This window comes from Rutilus rutilus, assembly GCF_951802725.1.
Source record: "Rutilus rutilus genome assembly, chromosome: 20".
Taxonomy (NCBI): domain Eukaryota; kingdom Metazoa; phylum Chordata; class Actinopteri; order Cypriniformes; family Leuciscidae; genus Rutilus; species Rutilus rutilus.
Window position 1 is genome coordinate 21,580,676 of NC_140225.1, and position 27,860 is coordinate 21,608,535.

Below are 27,860 nucleotides of genomic sequence, written 5' to 3' on the forward strand. Positions count from 1 at the left end.
ATCTTTTTAACCAAACAATCACGTGTTATTTTTAAGCAATATTGTGGGCAATTGTGTTTAAAACTAAACTGTTTCCCAGCTCACTGTGTTACTGCTTTCTTCTCTAGACACAGCAGTTAAATGGCACCCACTGAGATCTACAGGGGTTTGTCCATTCAAAGTGAACCACGCGAGAGAGAGAGAGAGAGAGAGAGAGAGAGAGAGAGAGAGAGAGAGAGAGAGAGAGAGAGAGAGAGAGAGAGAGAGAGAGAGAGAGAGAGAGAGAGAGAGAGAGAGAGAGAGAGAGAGAGAGAGAGAGAGAGAGAGAGAGAGAGAGAGAGAGAGAACAGATTTCACAAAGACTCAGTCACACTGCATTTATGCTGGACAATACAAATATGATGTTAAAAAAATATTTAAATGTCACTTTCTAAAGTGCGGCAGATGACACAATCTTAAATAGCTACATGCTACCAAATGGCAAAGACAGCTAATATTTCTCTAGGCTCATATTAAAAAGATCTAAAGGAACATCTAGTGCAGTGCTGTGGCTGAGCATGTCTGTGATGATGATCTAACTGGGAGCTGGTGTCATTCTTTCTGATGAGCTCTTGTGGACACGTGGATACAGTCCTGAGGGAACAGAATGAGCACACTGGTTATTTACAGAGAGAGAAAGGGCACAATTCTGTCATGTGGGAGTCTCAGTCAGATCTTATTATCCGTTCACTTTAATGGAAAACGTTTATTTCTCAAAAAGCACAAAGTATATACACTACCGTTCAAAAGTAATTTTTGATCTGTCATTGATTACTCACCCTCATTACGTTCCAAACCCGTAAGACTTTCGTTCGAACCACAAATGAAGCTATTTTTGATGAAATCTGAGAGATTCCTGTCCCTCCATAAACAGCCACGGAACTGACACTTTGACCAAAAAATTTGGAGTATTCCAAATAAACAATATGTTACAAAATACATGTTTTGTTCTCTCTACTGCTAAGAAAACATATAAATATTATTATATACATATATATATTTTTTATATATAGATACTATTAATGACTCATTTTGCACTCAGGGGCATATGCAAATTGTAACACGGAACAAAAAAAAAACTAACAGAGCAAGGAAAACACACAAGTCCAGGGGCAAACATTAAAATAATTACATACCACCGGCGATTAGAAATAGCAAGTAGCAAATCAAGTATTTTGATATATTCTGTCCAAATTTCCTTGTGGGGGTCATTTTAAAAACCATGAACAAACTTATTAGACCTGGACAGAAATACATTTAGCATGAAATTACATGAATAAACTGTGAATCTTGAAATGAGAGATTCTCAATATTATAATAATTCAAATCAAATAATGCGACCAGGGCTGTCTTTCCCAAAAGCATCTTAAGCTTAAGTTGATCGTAGAACGGTTGCCACCAATGGTCTCTACATTCAACTTAGGCTTACGGTGCTTTTGGGAAACGCAGCGCAGGGCAATCAAAACTGAGAGGAAATTTTGAATTTCTGAGTGTACCAGCAATGTACACTAGCACAGCATAGTCCTTTTTTGCATGTGTGTATCCCAGCCTGAGACCAGCCGTGTGTCAGGCATAAAAATAAGCCTCATCAAAGTTTTATAACCCAAAATAAACACCATTTTCTTCCTGTTGTCATTTATTTATTCCGTTAAATGACAGTTAAATCAAAATTGACCACCACAATGATAGGGTGTGGTGGGTGGTTGTCACGCAGTTGCTAAGGTGTTGTTCTAATCTATATGGTTTTTGTCATGTTACCATTTGTTTACTATGTTGCTAGTTCCTCCACCTATAGAGTGCAAGTAAAAACTCCATTCATTTTCTCCATAAGCAATTTTGAATGCTAACTTGTAAACCTTTAAAGACAGCCTTACTGTGAGCTAAGAGGTTGATAATCAATGGTATTTGCTTGTTGAAGACGTCAACACGCATTATTTCATTGTTTTTTAAATAATCGTGTTTAACACTGGTTAAAAACTACATTACCCATGATACTTTACAGAAAATTACACCAATCAGAGAGTTGAAAAAAGCAACACACGCCAAAAGATCTTTGCTAGCAAAATATAATATATATATATAAAATCAACATTTGAAAATTGGAGTTTTATATTTCTCCATCGTTTAATTCTTTATTTTGACTATGCTGTTCGCAATGCGTCATGGAAATTATAGTTCTTTCCCTCACGTACACAGTCTTGTACCTTTGTATTTTTGTCCGATTTTCAAATACTTTTTTGTTTCAAATCAAAGTTTGTGGAGTTGTGATTGTCCTCTGATTGGTTTAGTTAATGACTTGTAACTCTTTAACGAAAAAAAAAAAAAATCCCTATGGGAAAAATGAATGGAAAAAATACTTTCGGAACCAGCGCTGCTAAAAAAGGGGTGGCACTGTTGCACTCTATACAACTAAAAAGCCAATTTTTTTTTAAAAAGATGTGGTTTCTTTTATCTTTATATTCTATTAAAATGATTGGCTCACAGGGTTTACATTGACTCAATCAGACATGATGCAACATCATGACATCACACAACGTTCAACAACGATGAAATCTAAGAGCTGAATATAATTGCAGTTCATGCTACAGTTCACTAATGGATGCTGGAAGACGTGGAGCATCGCAGAGCCTCTATTGCTCCAACTACAAAATATGTATGAAGTACTGGCAACAGATGGCAGTAAAACATCATGAAGCTGCAGCCCTGCAGCCATACACACACACACACACACACACACACACACACACACACACACACACACACACACACACACACACACACACACACACACACACACACACACACACACACACACACACATATATATATATATACACAGTGCTGTTTTTTTATTAGTGGACTTGAAAACAAAGCTAGAAATAAGAAAGGACTTTTAGTTCATGCCACATTGCAAGTCCAACAGGAACAGCAATAACAACAAGCGACTATTTGATGGTAGATAATCTCAGCACCATCAACCCAATTCTCTGTTGGCCCACAGATAATGTACAGATAAATATATGTTTATACTGATTAAGCGCTATTAAACAGGTTCTTGCATTCATTCATGCATCCACTTCGACTTGTTTTTCCTGCTCCTCATCTGAATGAGAGCCATTAAGAGTCAGAATTGCTGCACTCATTGATCATTTTTCACATTGTCCAAAACATATCAAACTCAAACGGACTGTGTCATCATAAGCAACCTAAGATGAATGTAGAATTGAAGATCTTTGTTCCCACATGCATGCTTTTTGAGAGCCACGCTGACACGTCAAAGGCCGGTGGCAGATAACACGCTTCCCTTGATCACCCCTACCGAGGGAGCCGATAAAGACAGGCGCAGCCCCTCAGACTCACTCAACCAGCTGCACTGACTTTCCTGCATTAAAGTGTCAACACAATTTTTTGCATAACAAGCTCACTCGAATGGCTTCAGTTATTTTGGGCAGCTTGTGTTCTTAGTCATGTCTCCAGCTGATCTTCCAGACCCAAATTACAGGCGTGCCCTACGGCTTTGAGACGCTGCTCCAGAAGAGGAGTCTGACTACTTTCCTGATTAAAAATAACAATGCTTACAGCCTGCCAGACACAAATATTACTCTCAGAAAGCTGCTATATGTTCAAAGCATGCATGAAAGAAACATTTGAAGAACAGCTGTATTGAAAATATGGTGAATACAGTGAGAAGACTTTAAAAATCTCCAGTCGTTCCAATGCCCAATAGTGCCTGCGAAATGAACTTCATTGGGCATTTGGGCATGTTAAATAAGCACATGAGATGTGATTTATTGACTATATATATATATATATACACTCACCTAAAGGATTATTAGGAACACCATACTAATACTGTGTTTGACCCCCTTTCGCCTTCAGAACTGCCTTAATTCTACGTGGCATTGATTCAACAAGGTGCTGAAAGCATTCTTTAGAAATGTTGGCCCATAATGATAGGATAGCATCTTGCAGTTGATGGAGATTTGTGGGATGCACATCCAGGGCACGAAGCCCAAAGATGCTCTATTGGGTTCTGGAGACTGTGGGGGCCATTTTAGTACAGTGAACTCATTGTCATGTTCAAGAAACCAATTTGAAATGATTCGAGCTTTGTGACATGGTGCATTATCCTGCTGGAAGTAGCCATCAGAGGATGGGTACATGGTGGTCATAAAGGGATGGACATGGTCAGAAACAATGCTCAGGTAGGCCGTGGCATTTAAACGATGCCCAATTGGCACTAAGGGGCCTAAAGTGTGCCAAGAAAACATCCCCCACACCATTACACCACCACCACCAGCCTGCACAGTGGTAACAAGGCATGATGGATCCATGTTCTCATTCTGTTTACGCCAAATTCTGACTCTACCATCTGAATGTCTCAACAGAAATCGAGACTCAGACCAGGCAACATTTTTCCAGTCTTCAACTGTCCAATTTTGGTGAGCTTGTGCAAATTGTAGCCTCTTTTTCCTATTTGTAGTGGAGATGAGTGGTACCCGGTGGGGTCTTCTGCTGTTGTAGCCCATCCGCCTCAAGGTTGTGCGTGTTGTGGCTTCACAAATGCTTTGCTGCATACCTCGGTTGTAACGAGTGGTTATTTCAGTCAAAGTTGCTCTTCTATCAGCTTGAATCAGTCGGCCCATTCTCCTCTGACCTCTAGCATCAACAAGGCATTTTCGCCCACAGGACTGCCGCATACTGGATGTTTTTCCCTTTTCACACCATTCTTTGTAAACCCTAGAAATGGTTGTGCGTGAAAATCCCAGTAACTGAGCAGATTGTGAAATACTCAGACCGGCCCGTCTGGCACCAACAACCATGCCACGCTCAAAATTGCTTAAATCACCTTTCTTTCCCATTCTGACATTCAGTTTGGAGTTCAGGAGATTGTCTTGACCAGGACCACACCCCTAAATGCATTGAAGCAACTGCCATGTGATTGGTTGATTAGATAATTGCATTAATGAGAAATTGAACAGGTGTTCCTAATAATCCTTTAAGTGAGTGTATATATACATACATATACACAGTATCTCACGAAAGTGAGTACACTCCTCACATTTCAGCAAACATTTTAGTATATCTTCTCAAGGGACAATACTATAGAAATGAAACTTGGATTTTAGAGTAGTCAATGTGCTGCTTGTATAGCAGTATATATTTACTCTCCTCTGAAAATAACTCAACATACAGCCATTATTGTCAAAATAGCTGGCAACAAAAGATATACTAAAATGTTTGCTGAAATGTGAGGGGTGTACTATAACGCGTTGTTCGCTCTGAATAAAATCAAGTCAATAGTGTGCGGTAGAGTGTTCTTATTATTGTCATTCAAGTTCGTTCCTGCAATCTACCTGCACCTAATCAGGCTGTGCATGGAACCTGGGTTAAATTGGTATATATATTAATTGATGGATGAAGTGGACTCCTACAGATAGATGTGTAGGAAGCAGCGTACACTTGTGGGGACAACATGAATTGAAGCGCAGCCCATCTCTTCAGGAAAATGGAGCAAAAATGACTAATCTTGCACTACAAAAAAAAAAATTAAACTCCTTCTAAAATGTCTTTCCTCCTGATGCCAGCTGCAACTGTTGAGCAAGTTTCACAGCAGCATTTTATTATTTAATTTTTTTAGGAATGAGCTCCTCCAAATGTTCTGTTTGAGTATACGTTCTTGCCTTGTTGTTGACGTATTTCATATTCAGAATAATTTTATGGTCTTAAATACCATAAACAAAGTAAAATCCAAATTCAACAACTGGGGGGACAAAATATACAGCACCAACATGGGGTCTCAGCAGTTGCTGGGAAATCAAAGAAGCAAAAATATCTGCAGATCTAATGCATTGATCCACAGAGCAGCCGCAAGAAAAACCAGCAGTAGCTCCCCAGGAATAAATGGCATACATTTAATAATATGTGCTAGGGTAGGGTGTGCTAAAGTTCATGTGTAATAAAGGACAGGACACAATGCTGTGTAATGCAGCCACTCACGCTTGTTGGCCTTTGCCTTTGTGTTAACAGAAATGACTCACACAGCAGACTTGGTTGAACGACAAATCGCAGCAGAAGCATATGGCAATATATGCAGGCATACATACACAGGCAACAGACTAGGAGGAACTCGCAGGGTAAACAATAAGTCACCACCGCAAGCTTTTAACCTAATTTAACCTGTCTGCTGCACAGACCAGTACTACACCAGATTGAAGCAAACTCAACATCGAAAAGCCTCCAGCAAAATATATGCAAGATCAACAGACCACATTAAACAGGTAACCTTACATGCAGTGTACAGAGCATGTCGACTGCTAATAGTATGTGTTCAAAAAAAGCCGGCAGCAATGTATACTGCTTATTTGCTGTATATCTATTCAAAACAAGACAAAAGCCAAAGAAAGACTCCAGCAGGCAGAAACAAGAAGAGGAGGGCCGAACTGCTCAGAAACAGCACAGTCAAACTGTGTTCACAAAGTATGAATTAATAAGATCAACGTATGAATAAAAGATTGTTCTTCAAGTGAATTGAATACATCAAACATTCACAACAGAATGTTATTCCCAGAAATGGGAGAGAGGGAGAATGAGGTGTAAGTTTCAGGCTTCTTTAAAACTCAGATGCGAGCTTTGATGTCTGAAATCTAGATCAGCAGTTTAGGAAGACTGATCAAAAACTTTGGACTAAAGTATTCTTCCATCTTTTCTTGAAGCGAGGAAGCGGTGGTATATTGCGCAGTCGAGTCGACTCATCCACTTGTCACTTGATGTGAATTTATGTGAGCTGAGTAAGATCAGATAAGATAGAAATGTATTGATCCCTGAGGGGAAATTTGCTTGTCACAGTGGCACAGTGTCACGCAGAACACAACTGTGCATCATGGGCCAGTAAACACAAAAGGGCAAGATAGAACAGAACAAAATGAACACCATAATAGAGTGAATCACTTGCAATACTTCTAAAATTAAAACAAGCACACATAATAAACGCCATACAGTCTGTAAGCTGCACACAAGTGGCTAACAGAAGTTATTTTTAATCGATAGCTCCAAGTGAAGATGCTGTTATAAATATAGTCAACATTTATTATTAACTGGATTTTTTTACTATATGGCTGGTATCAAATAGGCTACATGCATTAAGTATGTACAGTGAGGCACATTACATCCTCTTACTACTTGGCATTATGTAGTATATACAGTGCTCTGTACACTAGAGTTCCTGCATGAATGTAATACTGGACGAACTACTGCATTTGACGAAATGGTTCAAGTTAGAGCAGAGCTCACTGCGTGGGATTCTGTATCCAACAAAGCAATGCTCTCAACTTGACCTTCCGTTTGCATTGTGATAAATGAACCACAAGTAAACCCAAGAGCAATTTGATTTTTAACTGTACTTTTGGGGTTGAGTAAATTCTTTGTATTATTTACACACGCACGCACGCACGCACACACACACACATTGTGTTTTCATTTTTTTATGGGGAATTTTCATAGACATTAAGGGTTTTATACTGTACAAACTGTATATTCTATCCACTTACAATAAAACTACCCCTAAACCTACCCATCACAGAAAACTTTCCGCATTTTTACATTTTCAAAAAACATCACTTATATCACCATAGCTGTTTTTCTCAAAAATGTTCCCACAAGGACAGGGATTTCAGATATGATCTATCTATTAGTTGTGTATGCAGCCTGATAGGCTACTTTTCCCTCAAATAATAAATGATTTAATTCGAATTTTTGTCCACATAATTTTATAAAAACATGAACATTCTGGCAAATTATGTTTTTATTCCATCATGGTTCATGTATAGACAGTTCATTTAATAAATATTGTGACAGTTATACATTTAACTAACATTTCAAACACTGATTAGTATATTATTTAATGTTTAAAGAATTACCACATGTTTGTGGGTATTCAAAACTGAAAAGAAGGAAAATGCATTATTTAAAGCGGTTACATAAATCATCGTTCCAATTTCTTTCCAATGTAATTCAAATCATATTCAGCAGTTGAACTGTAAAAGGCATGCTAAATTTACTTTTATTGCTGCTGGTGCTTTGTACCATCCAGCTTGATGATAAATGAATAAGTAATCCATAAGTAATGGTGCAACTTGACATGTTTCCATTAACTGAGACAACTGACAAGGTTTTCAATCATTCTTCAACAGCTGCTATAATTCTGTCGCTCCTCATCTATAAACATTGACATCTCAAGTGCTGAAGAACATTCGCCAAACAGACCGTTGACACAGACCTAAGCATCTCAAACTCCCTGTACTGCTCTTCAGTTCTTCTGGTATATCATCAATGGCCAATGATTCACATTACTTTCTCCAGAGCCTGATTTTTCAAGTGACCCTTTACACTGAGGCAATGCAAAACCTGAGATGATGGGAATCCCCACAACAGGTTTAAGATAATAAAAAGAATAATCTGAGAACAAGTCACAGGGAGGACTTGTTCATATATGATTGTGGAGCATTTAATTTAAAAATATATGGAGTTAACCATCCTTTGCGTTACACTTGATGTTAACATGGCTGCAGGGATTTTCTCCCATTCAGACACAAGAGTCAGTCAGCATTCCGATTCATCCCAAAGGTGGTTCAGGCCTGGGCTTTATGCAGGCCAGCCAGGATTTTCCACACCAGACTAAGTAAATCAATTCTAGATGCACCTCAGGTGATTGTAAAGCTGAAACAAAATGGCTCATGCTTGTCTATGAGATTGCACAGCTGTATGATTGATTTTCTGCACAGATGTATCTAGAATAGCCAAACCCATTAATTATAACTGGATGTCTATGTACTTTTGGCCATGAATGCACACGCATAGCCCCAAAACTCATGCACAGCACACCACGCACATAAAAACGCCAACTCATTTACGGTAATTAAAAAGAATGATTAAGTCACGTGACATTCAGACTCTAATGAAACTAATGAAAGGTATCACGCTTCTTCCAGCTGCATTAAGATTCTGCTGAAGTGCCACATGGCTGACCTTGATCCAGTACCATGCAACGCGTGATCTCATCAGATCTTCACGGCTCAAGCAGACCCAGAGAGATGACCTCAAAAATCAAGAGGCAGAATAATTGATATCGACAATGCCAGGTTTATTCTCACCGTCTGACAGGAGGAGGAGATTAGACTCTCACGTCAGTGCTCGGAGATTCAGGAAAACGGTACATACTGTATATGGACATGAATATATATCAGGATATTATGATTATCATCAACCAAAAGATGAAACCATTAGGCTTTGTATACAGGAGTAAATATAGCTAAAACATTACTGTGTGCAGCAGCTTCAATTACAGTGATGTGTTAATCTTTTAATCTGCATACTGATTCTAAGTGTATTTTTTGATGCTTTGTGGAATTTGTCAATTTCACACATGCACACAAAGAAATCTATACAACAGGGTGAATTTTATTTTCTAATATTTTTCTAGAATTTCCTTTTCTTTTCTTTTTCAATTGTGAATGCAAAAGACTTTTGCTTTAAACAGGTGAATCTCTCCCATTGTCTTCAGCATCAGTTGTTGGCACACCATGGTGCATGTGCATTTGTTTGCAATGATGTCTTTAACTTGCTGTTATCTTAATGTTATTTAAATGGCAATACTGCACTCCTTTTAAAAGCTTTTAGTTGCTGGTGCATATTGGCCAATTCAAGACACTCACTGCTTCAGACACCATGCTGTGTCAATTGCTGCTTAAGGTTGTAATTTTTTATCCTGTCGAACTTGCAGTTTTTTAAGGAGACACACACACACACAGACGAGGAAAGACAATTATTTTCAACCCTCATTCTGACCCTCTCCCTGAAATGATCTGTTTTTAATGGGTGGCTCCTTTAAAGGCTTGTCAGTAAACAGCCACTGTTATGATTGGCTAACGCCATTGCATAGAAAACAGTATCAACACCCCCTCAAAATTGTACGTTAGTAAATGTTTAAAAAAGATTATCCATATAAAACTGTAATTTACAGACAAAGCATTATGAAATCATTTACTTACGGTTTGTGATGCTGCTGCTTTCAGATTCAATAAAGTTAAGAAAAAACAACATTCTCTGAACAAACATATAATCCCCAGGCGCGATCCGGGATGCCATTAAACCATCCACTTGTTTTTGCCGCTGGGATCCTTATGAAGTCAGTACAGAGATGCAAATGAGCTGTTTAAACTGGACGCGCCAAAGCGAACTTTCTTTCACTCTTCCATTTATGTTGTCGACAGACTTGAGCACGTGGAGTATGTCAGAAACTTCTGCATACTGTATGCAGTGTAGACAGCGTCAGTGATTATAATGGGTTCTATTTGCTTTTAACGTGACGCTTTTAACATGTAGGCAAATGTGAGCTGTTAAGCTACTGAATGCCCAACGCATTCTCATCCTAGGGCGTCATATACTGACACTTTTGACATTTCGTCTACATCCAACGCACATGGCACCCTTTAGCGTCAATATGAGACGCAGATAGCTTTGTTCGGTTATGGGTAGGTTTAGGTCTGGGGTAGGGTTAGGGTTAGACCGCTAGGAGGCGCCTTCTGGCCCATATCTATCTGCGTGTCATATTGACGCTAAAGGGTGCCATGTGCGTTCGATGTAGACGAAATGTCAAAAGCGTCAGTATATGATGCCTTGGGATGAGATCGGGCTGGAATGCCAGTGGGCGGGGCCAATGGTGCGATGATGGACTATTCGTCATGTCATATGCAAATATATTTATCTGTGTGATGTCACAGATCCCGCAATATCAAAACAAGCTGCTTTTGGAGCTTATTTCAATAATAAAACAAATATATATAATGAGGTTTTAAGCTATGAAACTTGTAGGATGCTTTAATAGTACAAAGCCCTCTTATATGTCAAAAGATCAAGGCAAATTTGATTTCTCATGACCCCATTTAATTCTCATTTTGTACCATTTGAATCAGGTATTTCTAATGGATTATATGCACCATTTTTTACAGTATCTCACAACATAATTTAAAGTCTTATTGGACATGTATGTGCCAATGTCAAAATAATGATTTATTCTGTAGAATATTGAGAACAAAGAAAGCAGACATTCAGAAAAGTGCAGATGGCACATCTGACAATATCTCCATTCCATCAGCCAGAGTATTTCCTCAGACGAGTGACAGAAGGAGAGAAACCTTCTCCAAGCCCTAAGAGATGAGATCGCTGAGTCAAACAAGACAGCAGGAATATCTAGAGACAACTGATACAGGCTGTCGGATTGTTAAGTTAGAAGTGCTTGGCATCTAAACACATCCCCTATGGGAGAAAAGCTGTTCAAGAAACCCATCAAATATACATGTGAAATCAGCACTCTAATGACCGAGGACTGGACTGCATCAGCTAAAATAGTACAGCTAAGATTTAAAAAAAAAAATATATATATATATATATGCACTAAAATGTTGCTTAAGCGCACTGAGACCACCATTACATCTGGAGAGATTTCATTAAACTACATGCATCCAGGGCTGAGATAAAATGTAATTGAATAAATGAAAGCAAAGCATAAACATTATGCAAACAACATGTAGACACTGTAGTTTTATAAACATGAAACATTTACCAATACCAATACAAATGTGTTATACTTTTTGAGAGGACAAGTAATTCATTTCAGGTTAAGTCTAAATAGGGCTGTCAATCAATAAAACATTTATTGATTGTTGTATTCCATCTGCAATAGTTTGAAACAATTTGCCCTACTGTATTAACACATGCAGACTTTTGCCTCTATTTTTCATGACTGTGCCATTTTTAAGATGCTCTGTCAAGGTCAGTATTGGAGAAGGCACGATTGTGTATTTGTTTTCAATGCATTGTTTTTTTTAAAACAAATAGTTGCACTAAATGAACCAAATTCTAATATTTTATGATCAACTCGCATTATTTAATACAGTAGTTAAGCTAATAGTAAATAATTGCAATTCTATTAACAGCATCTTGACATTTAAGCCTTCTTATGCAAATTACTTCTGCAATATATTCAAGCACGCGGTCATTACTAAATAGAAATCATAATAGTAATAGTGCAAGTTTGTGGCTTAAAATTTCCATTTGAGTAGTTATATGTATATATGTTCATTTCATTATATTAATTATGAAATTATGTGCAAGCGGTGACTGGCTCCCTCAAGATAATGTTAATTTGCATTATTATTAGGTGATGAAACGAACAAAGACTAATATGTAGCATGTAAGCCATATGAAAAAGCAGCTTTGATGCGACTCCCACAGCATTTACATGTCAAAACTCCCTAAGCATGAGATTCGCATAGCCCAGAAAAGAGACGCTGCCATTTATAAATGATAACACATTCAATATTAAAACCTGTAGCTGTGATATACTGCAGGAGCATATCAAATTGGTATAGAAACGTGCATTAAATTGACTTCTGAACGTATCTTCAAGAAAAGCCAAACACTTCAGAGCATTTTTTTCAACTATGGCACTTTAATTTCCCAGAGGTTGATTTTGATTAAAACAGATATTCTATTTTTTTATGAAAGTCAAATGAAAAACTTTTGGAAACTTTTTATTGGCCTCATCATTTTTTTGTAGTTTTGCTACTTTGGCGAGAGATTATAATAATCCATATATAAATTCTTCTGATCAAAGTCACAGTATGCTAGTGTGAAAATCCAAAATCGCTGTAGGAAATGGTACATGAATAAATGTGCTGTAATATGAAAGAACTTTGTGTTCCATTAAATCCAAAGTGTTAGAGTAAATGCAGATTAGCTAATAAAGAATAATTTCTTGTACAAATAATTCCTTGACAGCGCACTGCAAAAAAATACAAATAAAAAATACAAATGTTCCTTACATATTTGGTAAATTGTAACAAAAACTTTGCAAGGTTAAAGCTTAAACCAAGAAAAAAAGGTTTAGTATCTTCACAGTTCAGCTTCTAAATACAAAAACACTGAAGAAAATGATCTTTTGCAGTGTAAAAATAAATGAAACCATTCTCACCTCACTGTAATTGGCACCAAGCTATCGTTCTTGATACTGTGATGAGCAGCTGTGGTCAAAACATGAGCACCACTGCAGCCCAGCCTGGCCACTGGTCTTTCATTCTGGACAAACACATGGAGGAAACGGTCTCCGAAATTTTGCTCCCGGGCTGAAAGGGAAGAAGGAATATAAAGAGATGAGGAAGCTTTCACTCAGAGAGCTTATCATAATGAAATTTAGCGATGACCTGTTTTAATTTGGGGCCACAAACCATGTTTAAGTCATACAAAATCCCTGACCTTATGTAAAAGCACTCAAATGCTAGTTCATTCAAACTTAAATATATGTTTTTTATTTTTATAAATGGATTTTAGAAGGTATCAAACCAAATTCTAACTCTAAATCCTTATAAAGCAGATAAATTTGGTGTTATATTTCATAGACATTTAACAAATGCAGTTTAGCGTTTGATTGGTTGTTTCTTTTAAAATATTGTCACAACGAAATAAGTTGCATACAAAAAGAATCTACTATTTTTTTTAGGTTTATTTGTGAAAATATTTCTACATTTTTAGTTGTTTACTGATTTATTGTGTTCAAACTCACAGTTTAGGTGTGAGTTAATGAATCATTCGCTCAAAAAATTCATTAAAAATAACAAAACATGTGACTGGCTTTATGAGTGAGTCGATGAATCATTCACTCGGGAATGAAATGCTAGTATTGCAGTTTGCAGACTTCATTTGATACTATTTTCATTTGAGGAGCAAAAATACACAAAGAAACTGTCTAACTTTATTGGTAATACTTTACAATAAGGTTTCATTTATTAACATTAGTTAATGCATCAACTAACAGTGAGCAATACATACAGCATTTATTAACTTGATTCAGCTGTTCATTGTTTATTCATGTTAATTCACAGAACATTAAACTAATGTTAATAATTACAGCATTTGACTTAAATGATGTATTAGTAAATATTGAAATGAACATTAACTAAGAGTAATGAATGCTGTAGAAGTATTGTTAATTCTTAGTTTAACAAAAGTAGTTAACTAACTAATGAAACCTTATTGTGAAGTGTTACCACTTTATGAGTAACGCACTTGCATTCATGCTCTCGGTCTGACCATTTAGAGTTTTTCTTTTATGATTTATACATTAACCATTTCATTTCCTTGTTCATTATTTGCAAACCAACCACATCTGCCAACAATAAGTGGTAAATATAAGTACACAGATTAAGTACATAAGCATATCAAGGTTTACAGCGTACAGTGCGTGCAGAATTATTAGGCACGTTGATTTTCTGATCATATTTTTTATTCCAGGCACATTTTACCAATTCCAAACCACATTAATAAATAACTACAATTCATTTAGGATTGAATCATTTATAAGTGATACACCTTATTTCCAGGTGTGCATAATTATTAGGCACGTTTTCCTTTACAGATAAAATAAGCCAAAAAAGAGATTTAACTCAGACTGAAAAGTCAAAAATTAATAAATGCCCATGAGAGGAATGCAATACTAGAAATTGCAGTTAAGGCATGAACATTGGACAGTGAAATACTCATTGGGTCAGCAGGGTCAGACAAAAACAGGTGGAGAAGAAAAGACACATGTTAACTGCAAAAGAATGAAGAATTAAGGTGAAGAATTAAGTGTGAAATCATCAGGAACCCTTTAGTCTCCAGCGCCACCAGTTTCCAGACCTGCAACCTAACTGGAGACTCCAGAAGTGCAAGGTGTCAGGGTCTCAGAGACTTGGGTTAGGTAAAGAATCCTAAAATGTACCCCCTCTTAATAAGAATCACAAGCTGAAGTGTAATAAAATACATGAAGACTGTTTTTTTATAGGCTTTATAGACAGACAGATTGAGAGTGACTCTTGAAGGACGAGCACCAGATCCTCTTCTACCACTATTTGAAGAATTCATCTTCCAGAATACGTTTGAATAAGTTTTGGGAGTTTATTTTTAGACCATCTCCTACCCTGAAGTCCGTTTTGCAGAGATGGACTAAAAATGAGCTCCCAAAACTTACTGTCAGATTCTGGAAGATGAATTCTTCAAATAGTGGTAGAAGAGGATCTGGTGCTGGTCCTTCAAGAGTCACTCTCAATCTGTCTGTCTATAAAGCCTATAAAAAAAACAGTCTTCATGTATTTTACTACACTTCAGCTTGCGATTCTTATTAAGAGGGGGTACATTTTAGGATTCTTTACCTAACCCAAGTCTCTGAGATCCTGACACCTTGCACTTCTGGAGACTCCAGGTAAGTTGCAGGTCTGGAAACTGGTGGCGCTGGAGACTAAAGGGTTCCTGATGGTTTCACACTTAATTCTTCACCTTAATTCTTCATTCTTTTGCAGTTAACATGTATCTTTTCTTCTCCACCTGTTTTTGTCTGACTCTGCTGACCCAGTGAGCATTTCACTTTCCAGTGTTCATGCCTTAACTACAATTTCTAGTATTGCATTAGTATTGCATTCCTCTCATGGGCATTTAATCATTTTTGACTTTTCAGTCTGAGTTAAATCTCTTTTTTGGCTTATTTTATCTGTAAAGGAAAACGTGCCTAATAATTCTGCACACCTGGAAATAAGGCGTTTTTCATTTCCAGCCTTCATGAACAATTATATATCACTTATAAATGATGAAATACAAAATGAATTGTAGTTATTACGATTAATGTGGTTTGGAATTGGTAAAATGTGCCTGGAAAAAAAAAAAGATCAGAAAATCAACGTGCCTAATAATTCTGCACGCACTGTACAGATTCAGAAGCACAAGGTAACACAACTAAATCAATAAGCGCCTATTTTATTCCCATCTGGGCATGAGTAGTCACAACAATATTGTCAAGCTTCCTGCTTGCTGTGGCATATCTGGCAACAACCCCAGTGATTGCAGATGCACTTGACACTTACTGCATCAACTCCAGTTGTATTTCTTCCTCTTTTTTATGTAAAGGGGATGGGGCAGGAGGGGTGTAAGGAAATGACAAATTACTCCTTATTGTCCCAATGGCCCTGTTACCCTGTACTGGGTCTAACGGAGCATGCATCCTCTTGTCAGTACCTGTCACCTGTTATATTCGCTCTGCCTCTCGTCTGCTGATGACTGAAGCCCAGCGGGAGTCTGACGTGGTGCTCGTGGGACGGTTTTGTTTGGAGGGGAGGGAACAGATGAGATGCAGGTGTAACTCTTAACATTTTTCTGCATTTCTGATACTTCTTATTAGCGTCCTTTGATATCTAGAGTTTTTTTCATGTCTTAAATTTAAACTGGGGTGCACACCTACACATCAGTCCAAGAGTGTTACAATCCAAGAGTGGAAAAACACTCGGACACAGGAGGGTTAATTTAGTGAAAGGCATATAAAAACATTGAACTGAATTTAATCATCACATTACAGATTAGATACCAGTGGTGCTCCTTTTTCTTTAAGTTTCATATAGAGACATTGCGGTCCAAAACACTGAGACCACTTTGTTTTTTTGTTTTTTTAAACAAACATAATTTATCATGAAGAAGAAATATTCTGTATTATTTCTAGGCCACTAATCAAAAATTAATTTGTGACATTGTATAATATAATATAATATAATATAATATAATATAATATAATATAATATAATATAATATAATATAATAGTCACGTTTTGTGTTTGTTCACGTTTAGAGTTTGTCGTTAATCATGTCAGCTGTGTCTCGTTTCGTCGTCTCGTAAAAAAAGTTACGAAAAATGAAGAGGAAATATTCTGTCAATATTCAAGTAATATTGTGAAATTAAACATGCATTTTTATAATATAATATTAAAATGAGAAAAATGGAAAATACAAGCGTTTTTACTAGTTGTCTGACTTTAGGACCACACTGTATGAATTGTAATTATTTGGATAAAATTGACATTGATCAAAAGTCCGCTCGCCAATGAAAAATAAACAAGTTACTAATCACATTCACGCCGGGTTGGGAGATCACTCTAATTAAATCAGTCAGTTTCCCTTCTCTAAAATTGATGAATCTGTCAGAACGAGAGAGAGCTGACCCAAATGCTTGCTCCCTGTCTTATTTTACATGGCTAATCTATAAAAGAAATTTCATGAAGATTCTGACAGGTTGAGACATGAGATAAACACTGTCATATTGGCCGTGTCAGGTGAGCTGCATATGCAAGACTAATCTGACAGGGTGGAAGTAAAATGAATTTTCTAACTTGACATCAAGAGCAATCTCATTCAAAGATGACAGTTTCATCCAGCTCTGCCTTTAGTGCCAACAATTTATAGACATGACTCATCTCCCTATCAGGTTATTTAAATGTCAGGTGATTGCCAAGACCGCTGCTACTGATGTAATATGGGCTGCATTTTAGTCATTTGAAATAAGCTTGGAACTTTTGAACAATGACGACTGCAAATGTGACAGTAAAATAATATGATTGATGAAGCACTTCACACTGAATGATAATATTTCAAACCTGTATCGAATCATTATGTGCACAATGTTCAGCAGAACCACAAAAAGCGCCCAGCCACAATTTGTGACATCACACAGTCCTGCTTATTGGACAGTTGCAATGACTGAGACAAATCAGACACAATGATTTGTTATATTTAACCTCAACCAACAAGATATGTATGTGTACGATTATTACTGTCTTGTATAGTGTCGCTTGTATTGTATTTTTTTATGTGTATTGCATGCTTTATGATAGAACCAACAGTTAATAACCTCACATACCCCATGTTTGGTATCTATGAATTTGTATTTTGATGAGCTAAATCTTTATCTATCTTTTCCCTCTGGAAAATTGCACCTTTTCTATTGGTCAAGCCAAACTCCAAGAGGCGTGACCTCTGTGAAACTTAAAAAGCCAACTTCTCAGTGACCTCCCTCTCTTCCCTCTTCTCCTGGTTGTTGCCCGTGTGGGACCGGAAACCCAACTTCCTCGACCATAACAGAGTCAAACTTACTAGGCAAGTTTGTCATAATTTCTTTATTCAACGCAGAAGAAATCGATTGCAACATCAACACCACCGACTCACGGAACCATCAAAACCTTCTTCAGAAACTTAACAGACTGTTTAAACTGCAACGGCAATGAAAGTATCGTACATTTAATGAGTTGCTTTGAAATAAGAAGCTGATGGTTCTTTTCATGTGGTTAAATGACGCCATAGCTTCATTTCCTGTTCCCGGTTTAATCCACTTTCAACTTTCCATTTCCTATGAACGTGTGCTTTGTGTGTATGTGGTTGTTTAGATTAGTTATGTGTTTGCGATTTAGTTAATAAAACTGTGCACAAGACATGAGTTCCCTGATTCTGCGTGCAGATTAATGTCACTTAAACGATTCCTGATCTTGCTACATGCTAAAAAATAATTAATTTACTGTGGCCATGAAAAATACCCTTTCTTAGAATTAATAAATCAATACTGAGTGTTTGCTGGACAAACTGATTCATTGATTGTGATATTAATTTAGCTACATCAAGTTAATCAGATTAACTGATCCAAATATATACTTAATTATAACAAGTTAAAGGTATAGCGGAATATTTTTTACTTCCGGGTGGATCACCTATTCTATTGGTCCTTCTAATTGTCAATCATTCTGGTGAATCAATCAAACTTATTTAAAAAGTGGAGAGGACGGGTCTTATCTAAAATTCGGAAAGATCGTCCACTATACCTTTAAGATTAATTATTAATATTTCCCATTTTCACCTAGTTTGCAAAACAGTTGTCATTTTGTGCAAATTAGTCCATGGGCCCTATTTTAACGATCTGAAACGCAAGTATCAAGCGCGAAACGCAAGTAACTTTGTGGGCGGGTCTTGGCGCTGTTGCTATTATACCGGCGGGATAAATGACTCTTGCGTCTGGCGCAAATCTAAAATGGGTTGGTCTGAAGAAGCTTCATTATTCATAGGTGTGGTTTGGGCGTAACCTGAAATAAACCAATCAGAGCGACATCTCACATTCCCTTTAAGAGCAGGCGTGCTTGTTCCATGGCGCATTGCTATTATAACGGCGGATTTGCCAGGCGCACGCCAGGAGCGGTTCACAGCCGAGGAGACCGACGTTCTCGTCAGGGCCGTAAAACACAGAGAAGTGACATTGTATGGGGATGGAGAAACTAGAACTAGGTAGGTAAACTAGGTAAATGTGAAAGCTAGATTTATGCCTATTTTTTCACATCTTCATGGACACAACAATGATTTCCCTCGTGTGGTAATATTTTTCCTTGTAATAATGTATGGTTTTCTAAAAATGAGAACTGCTGCGTCTGTGTGTAGATGAGATAAGCAAAGTGCATGCGCGTTGTGCACACGCTACATTGATTATGGCCAAGCATGCGCCCTTAAAATAGCATATGAATAACATGCGCAACGCGCAACTGACTTCTGAAAATCTTAAAGTTGTTTCTCCATCTGACAAGCTTTAATCTGATTGGCTTACTTTATCTGACTTCCCGAAGTAAGAGCACACATGAATTTTAATCAATTAGTCTAAAAACAAATTTGTGTTTACAAGGTACCGGACTGAGAGTGAGCGTGTTGGACATGGTGAATATTTATAGCCTATTATAACATCAATAAGTTGATTGAAAAAAAAACAACCTGAACTCTCATGTACAACAGAGATTTGTCAGCAAGGCAGCGTTTGATAGAACAAAACGGACCATTTATAATATATTCTTGTTTTCCAATAATGATACTACTTAAGATTTTAATACATTATAATTCATGTAAATCGAATTCACTCAATTACAGGTAAAATCCCCAAATACTCATTCATTTGGAGTTCGGCCCAGCCAAGGGACCATATTTGTTTAGGACAAAGTAATTGAAGAGCATCATCCAGCAGGGTTTGCCAATTAGCTAATAGGATCAGCCATCATAACTTTAAATTCAGCCCACAGCACATATACTAGTGTGATTGATTTCACCTAGAGACATTTGCTATGTCATTAACATGTCCTGAGAGAGGACTTCATTACTGGATAAAGAGGTACAGTCGACTGTCCGGCGTTTTAATTTAGCACTGAGGCTTACCAGTTATATTCACAGTCTCATAACTCAGAGTGTATAATCCGCAGCGAGGGAGGCTGGGAAGCCAATTATTCATTAACACACACTGATAGAGTGCGAGTTATCGAGTCAAACTTTCCGCATCGGTTGAAGGTGATTGCTATTCAATAGACACATCAGGGAAAATATATCATGAATGTGATGTCAAAATTAATTACTTACCTCTCAAATCAAACTGACACTATTATTGTAACATACGCTATGTGTATTTATATACAGCTGTTCACCTTGATCTTTGAGCAAGCGACGAGCAGGTAGCCATAGAGACATGTCATTTACCACGAATATGTCACTGGTTTAGAATTAGCACAGATAATGAAGTCTGTGTAGAAATGATTAAAGACCTAAAAAGGTTTCCATGGTAAATTATTTTAGATACATTTCTGCAAGAAAATGAAAAAGAAAGCCTAAAATAATGGACTAATCTCATCTGCTCTTGAGATCTCATCTCAACTCTTTTCAAATCACAAATGCTTACCTATAAGGCATGCATCACTTGACATTAGCACATTTAGCTATTAAAGACCCCATAATAGAATGGTACAGGGACGACGTACTTTTACTTCTAGTGAGTAGATGAGTTTACCTGTTCAGCTGATGACATTTAATGTCCCCGACAACCTCTGTAGTCCCATTTAGCTAATCGCCTTTTACAAGAAAAGTAAAAGCTTTGAAAAAAAAAAAAATCACAAGATAATTACAATATTACTTATGCATTTTATATTGTAGAATAAAATGTGAAAATATCTTGAGCTTGCATTCACCACATACCTTACACTGTAAAAAAAAGTTACTGCCTTCAATTTTTAAGTACAATCAACTTGGATGTTTAAGTCATTTCAACTTAAATTACATGAAACTGACCTAAAAAAATGAGTTGAATCTTGTATAACTTATAAAAAAGTTGAAAATTGCTCAACTTATTTAAAGCATTGTAAAAACACATACATACATACACACACATATATATATATATACAGTGCTATGCATAAGTTTAGACACCCATGCTAAAGTTGACTAAAAAGAGGAATATAAAATCATCTTTTGGAAATTGAACTTAATGCCTTAATTTAAAAAATTAGGAAAAATCCAACCTTTAAGGACACCAATTTTCTTTGTGAATGAATAATGTATCGTAAATAAATAAATGTTCTTCCTTAAAATACAGGGTGCATAAGTTTGGACACCCCTATGTTAAATTCCTGTAGAGGCAGGCAGATTTTTATTTTTAAGTATTTTTTTATTTTATTTTTTAGGATACTCTGCATCCTGATAAAGTTCCCTTGGCCTTTGGAATTAAAATAGCCCCACATCATCACATAGCCTTCACCATACCTAGAGATTGGCATGGGGTACTTTCCATAAGATCATCTCTCAATGCAAATCAAACCAGCTATTAGGCTAACTGAAATAAAACCATGCCAATCTCTAGGTATAGTGAAGGCTATGTGATGATGTGGGGCTATTTTAATTCCAAAGGCCAAGGGAACTTTATCAAGATGCATAGTATCCTAAAAAATAATAAATAAAAATACTTAAAAATAAAAATCTGCCTGCCTCTATGGGAATTTAACATAGGGGTGTCCAAACTTATGCACCCTGTATTTTAAGGAAGAACATTTATTTATTTACGATGCATTATTCATTCACAAAGAAAATTGGTGTCCTTAAAGGTTGGATTTTCCCTAATTTTTTAAATTAAGGCATTAAGTTCAGTTTCCAAAAGATGATTTTTTATTCCTCTTTTTAGTCAACTTTAGTATGGGTGTCTAAACTTATGCATAGCACTGTATATATATATATATATATATATATTTTTTTTTTTACAGTGTATTTCAAGCATTTAACTAAAAACTCATTAAAAAAAAACGAAAGTGCTAAAATGCTAAATTACAGGTTTTGGCCTACAAAAATACGTCATCCCTGCACCATGTGGTTTGATAAGCATTTCTCAAATTGAAACATCTCAAATTGAAACCATTTCCCTTTTAAAAATGGCCAGTAGCCTTTTGACAGTCCAAAAAATTCATTTCAGCATATAGATGAGCTCAAAGCTACTATACCAACTCTGATTTTGATTTCACGGGGTCTTTATGTGCTGTATTCTCCGGTGGCTCTCAGATACTCACTGTAGAGAATAGTACCATGAGGTGTCTTGCTCTTCATTGTAAAAAACACAGTCCTCCTGTCCTCAGAGGAATGACTCGTAAAGTGAGTGTCTGACTGAAACAGGGACGTCAGCGACGGCAACTCCAAGAAAGAGGTACCATCAAATCGAGGGAAAAAGACGGTTGTATCTGAAAAAAAAAAAAAAGACAAAAAAACCCACAATAATTCTACTGGTAAAAGGTAAAGTCGACAATTCAAGTAAACATCCATCCACCATTTTGTCATTAACAGTTAGAGATTTTAAATTGTGGTGTGACAAAATAAATTTTTAGAAGTATATTCTAATATAATAATATTTCTACAGCTCTCAATTAATATTAGCTCATAAAAGCAAATGCACTCATGTAATGTGACACACACACACACACACACACACACATACTTGTTTTTGCTACGTCGTGGGGACTCCTGACTAGAAGGGTACACGTGGGGACACCAATTTCTAAATACAATAAAGCCATAATTTTTACACAGAAGTGTCTGGGGGAATTTTTGAATCCCAAAAATCAACTTTATTATCAGAAATTATTAATTTTAGAAAGGTGAATTTTTGTCAGGTTTTTCTATTCCGGTGGGGACCTGCCTATTGTGTCTTACCCCAAACCACCACCGAGGGGCGCTATTATGAGTTAGCTGTAGGTTATCTAGTTTTAATACAAATTTAAACCTGTACCAGATTAACAATACATATTAAGTTTAGATAATCATTAAAGAGTTGTTTAAAAGGGAGAATTGTCTATATTTATATTTTTATGGATTTTTACAATTAAAATTTACTAATTCCCATAAACTCTTGTATTTGAATAGACCATTTGTATGGATGTAAACAGTGACAACAGCCTCACCTCACTTCCTGTCTAACAGGAATCTATTTTTCTTCAACTGAGAATCTGAAAAGGTCCACATTTTGATAAATAAGACAGTCATGTTGTATGACAAGCAGGAAATGTTCACAGGTATCATTGTGTTTGCTGAATAATTATCTGTGCATACTGGAATCAACTCTGAATTAAAACACGAGCACATGCTGGCATTCAACAGGGTTGCAAGATATATGGCTATTTGTGTTTTTTCTTATTCGTCATCCTAAAAATTTGTCACGCACAGAAACCTATGAAACCCAATGAGTGCGATGTGTATTAATGCGTTGCGGAATATTTCGCAAAACAATACAAAATGTCATCTTTAAGGAGTGAGGATGATTTTGTTGTCCTCTCTTCTTAAAAAGAGGAAAAGAAATATTGGGTCCATCCAACAATCCTGAGATCGTAGAGAGGAAGAAGAGTTTACTGCGGGATTATCCCGAACGGTTCGAGGTTTACTTCAGGATGTCAGCGGCTCAGTTTCAAGCTTTGCTAGCGAGACTGGAGACACATTAAATAATAATAAGTTAATATAATATATAATAATATACGTTTTTTTATGCAAATGTGCCACAGTTTTGGACCACATTGAATTCTTTTGAGTAGAAGACATTTTATGTACGACCCCCATAAACTTCCCCAAGGAAAGTTTGGAAATTTGGGTAATTACAACAAAAACAAGAATCTACGATTTCTTAATACTCTAACATTTATTTAACGTATCAGTACGTTAACTTTTGAAACACTTTTTGAACTTGTTGCCTTCAACAAACAAAGGCTTTAAGGCATCAATACGATTCTTAACATAAGATTTCACCCCCCCCCCCCCCAACTTCTCCCCCGAAGTGCCGCTGGTGACCTTCCAGTGTCCTCCATGCACTGGGCTTTACCAGGACCCTTCCCTGAGTCGATGTAGTCCAGCAGAGGTTTTTCCACAGCCTGGATCTCTCCGTGGGTTTTGTGAAGATACTGAAAATAAAAATAAATATTAGTAATTGGGATTGGGATAAAAGTAATTGTTATCCCACACGACATGAACGTGAATAACATATCAAATAAATACATGGTCTTCAGTTTTTCTCTCATTGTTTTACAGTTTTATACATACGTTTTTGCTAAAATCTAGTTAGCATGGTTGAAAATCTGTAAATTCTGGCACATGCTTGCAAGCATGATACCTATGAACAATATAAACAGTGATACTATATTAAAAAGGAATATTTTGACAAAAATATTGCTATCTAAAATGTGTAATGGACCTGGGCCGAAAATGGACCAAGCCAAACATGACAAAATATTCAGGTTTTATTGGTCTTAACCATAATTACTGCTTGGGAAATTGAAGAAGTAAATTTGTACAGGAGGACTTTTCCCTTTTCTTTTCTTTTCTTTACATGTTTAAGCCTTTAGAAACTAAACATTTACGATATAGGACCTAATTAAAGCTGCACATAATGGGAGGGGTTTACCCATGCTTAAATTATATTGGCCCATGGTGAACAACGGCAACAGATCTTAAAAAACACAGTTATAAGGATTTTGCTTGTAAATGAAATGAAAATATAGTTTAATATATTTATGATTGATATATTATATGGTGTAAATATACTGAAAAATATATGAAATAATACATTATATTTTACAATATATTGAATAATACACAAGGAATTGCCACTTTTCATATATAAAAAATACATTTATAATAATATATTTACACTATAAAATGTAATTAATTGAGTGTACTTCAAAAACATGAGGAACAAGATTTCCTTACATTTCTTAAGGGTGTTTTAATCAAAGTTGTAAGTTGCTAGTACAAAGACTTAAGAGTGTTGGGACAATGATACTTTGCATGTATTTCTATTTATTAAACTGTAAATACTTTGTGCATGTCTAAAACTTCACTGAATAAATGCATTTAAAAAAGAATAACTCAAATAGAGTTACATAGTTTTTAGATAAAGCAACATGCAGCATATTCTCAATGTTTCTTGTTCTTGTATATTTTAAGTAAAAATATAATACAAATGTAATATAGTGCACACATTTAGCAAAATACTCCTCTATAGATATTTTTTCTAGCCAATTAACATGCAATGGTCATTAAATGGCTTTCCTGAGGTAAATGTAATGTTCTGTGACATAGGCTAATTGTTCACCTGCAGTTTTATTGACCTCTTTCCATGTCTAAAAAACTAAATGGATCGATATTATGTATGAGGCATATATACCTTTCGGTAAGTTGTACTGCATCTTTAAATAAAACGTAACAGATGATCGGTTTACCTGAACTGAGGCGCTACAGCGATCTGTCAAGTCACATTTACAAGTGCCAAAACGGTATTTATCGTCTGAACTTCGTAATAAAATGGACAGAACATGAGAGCTGAGAATTTTTTTCATATCATAAGTAGGGGTGGTGAAAAAAATCGATTATTGATTAATCGCGAGTATGTTATGGACGAGTATGAATCAATTATTAAATTTTCAAAAATCGATTTTTTATAAATACATAAAAAAATTAAAAAAAATAAAAAAAATCCACTCTGCGTGCATTTAGAGCATGTTATGTTATGAGAGGCGAATCACAACTACTTCAGAAAACCCAGCACAATATACGCTGAAATAAAAAGTATTTCACCTCAGAAAAACGGATGTTCCTGTCCTGTCAGCCGTTATACTGTACTCGTAGCGCACACTCTTCAATTGCACGCGCAAATGCGGAGGGGCGCGCCGTGTATCGCTTCACTGTATAGTGCAAAGTGCAAAGGAAACTACGAGCATGCAACGTTGTTACGTTGTAAATTAGTAAGTCATGAAATAAAAGTAAAATACCAATAAATCACGTTACTAGTATGTCGTGTGTTAGCTGAGAAGGATTTGCATGCAGGGATGATTTTCATTCTATTCACCAGGAGCAGTTTCCATGTTTCATTAGCAGTTCTTGTTAGTATTGTGTATTCACCATGGTAACTGTCGTTTCAATATTAACCCCAAAATGCCACTTTATTTTCACTTTGTGTTATTTTTTATATTTGTAAAATACTGTGGTGGCTCATACCAACATTGTATTAACAAAAGCTAGTTTGGGACTGCTATTTAATATCTTTAGCTGAACACCTTGTCTTTCTAGAAGAAAATTGTCCAGTTTCTACAGTATGTTGGTTCTGATCTACTTCCTAAAGGAAATAAGCCTTTCATTTATTTGTTATTGTTTAGTTCAACTTGAGTCACAACACAATGTGATGTATTCATTTCTGTGTTCTACAGAACATAAGCTACATACAAATAATTCTGAACTACACGACACAGAAAGTGCTTTGAGTTGTTACTCAATAAAAGAGTTAAGTAATTCAGCAGCTGACTTTTTTTAATACTGCAATCACTTTGTAGTGTATTTTCGTTTACTGTTGTGAACTGGAAAATAAATAATCGCTAATCGAGAATCGTTAATAATCGAAAATCGACTGTAATCGAATCGGGACTTCAATAATCGTAATCGAATCGAATTGGGAAATCAGACAGATTAACCACCCCTAATCATAAGTAACCTGCTCTGTCTAGTTAGGGTTAGTGTCAGTGTCCTCTTTGCTCCGCGATTTTTCTCTGCGTGAGAAAATGGATGTGTGGCGTGAGAGCGTGTGAAAAATGAGCCAGATATCAGTGCTTACCTTGGTTTAGAATGGCTACTTCTAAAGGAATGAGTGAAGCCCTTTCAGAATCTGTGCGTCCAAAACGGCAAGTCAGACTGCCGGCCTATAGACCCTTTTACAGTTGGTAAACATAGTGACGTATTTGTGTGGCCGGGGCTTAGCTGGAGGCAGAAAGATCCCTCTGGCCGCTTCACTAACGTTAGTTTGCCAGTTTGATAGCTTGTTTTTTTAACAATGACTGGAGAAAATCCAATTTTATCTTAATGTGCAAGGTCACTCACTGTCCAGGACCGCAATTGTTATTTGCAAAAGTTAATTTTAACGGACGGAAACAGATGACCGTACACGCGCTCAGTCAATGGACGATCTGACAGGATTAACGTTAACGCTACCAACAGTTGAGTGGCCTGACTTCTACACCTACCCGATAGAGAAACTGAGGGTAACGAGAAACTGAGGACATATAAATCTTTAGATGCCTATAACTATGTGCTGAATGGTCATGTAAAGATTTGTGTGTACGATCCGCAGTTCTGCCTAGCAAGCGCCAAGAAGACGACAATGTAAAGAGTGACATATTACTGTGCAATTTTAAAGATGTGGATATTTTCTATAAATAAAAATTCCAGATACAGCATACTCATTTTTCATCGATTCTTGCACCCAACAACACAACAAGATGACATTTAATAATAAAAATAATAATTTAAGCTCCTTATTATGTAGCCGAATCTGTGTTGGTTTGTATTGGCCGCCTCCAGTTTTCCGTTTGTTTTGCCTCCAGCTAGCGCCGTGACGTAACTGTGACGTCGGGGCAAAAGAGGTCTATTTGTCAGACTACCAAGTGAATATTATAGGCCACAGAGAACTGACTTCCTCTAATACAGAAGATACTGCAGCACAGACTACATTTAGACTCGAAGAGGAGTACAATGCAGGGAGTGATGAAACTGCCAGAACGAGGTACAAAGCAGGTTCAGCAGTGGCCAGACCTGGAAGTCGGTATGTAGAAAGAGATGAGTGGGGAGCC

The 27,860-nt window shown here is 36.6% G+C and overlaps 1 protein-coding gene across 1 annotated transcript in view; it reads right to left on the minus strand.

Annotated features, from left to right (window-relative positions):
• eys (eyes shut homolog) overlaps positions 1-27,860 on the minus strand; it is a gene marked incomplete at its 5' end in the record, with an annotated part of 292,239 nt that overhangs the window by 33,836 nt on the left and 230,543 nt on the right. Inside the window, 2 exons of the mRNA XM_084390837.1 lie at positions 13,052-13,202; positions 22,275-22,442. Of these exons, the coding sequence (XP_084246963.1) occupies positions 13,052-13,202; positions 22,275-22,442 (319 nt within the window). The remainder of the gene's footprint in view (positions 1-13,051; positions 13,203-22,274; positions 22,443-27,860) is intronic.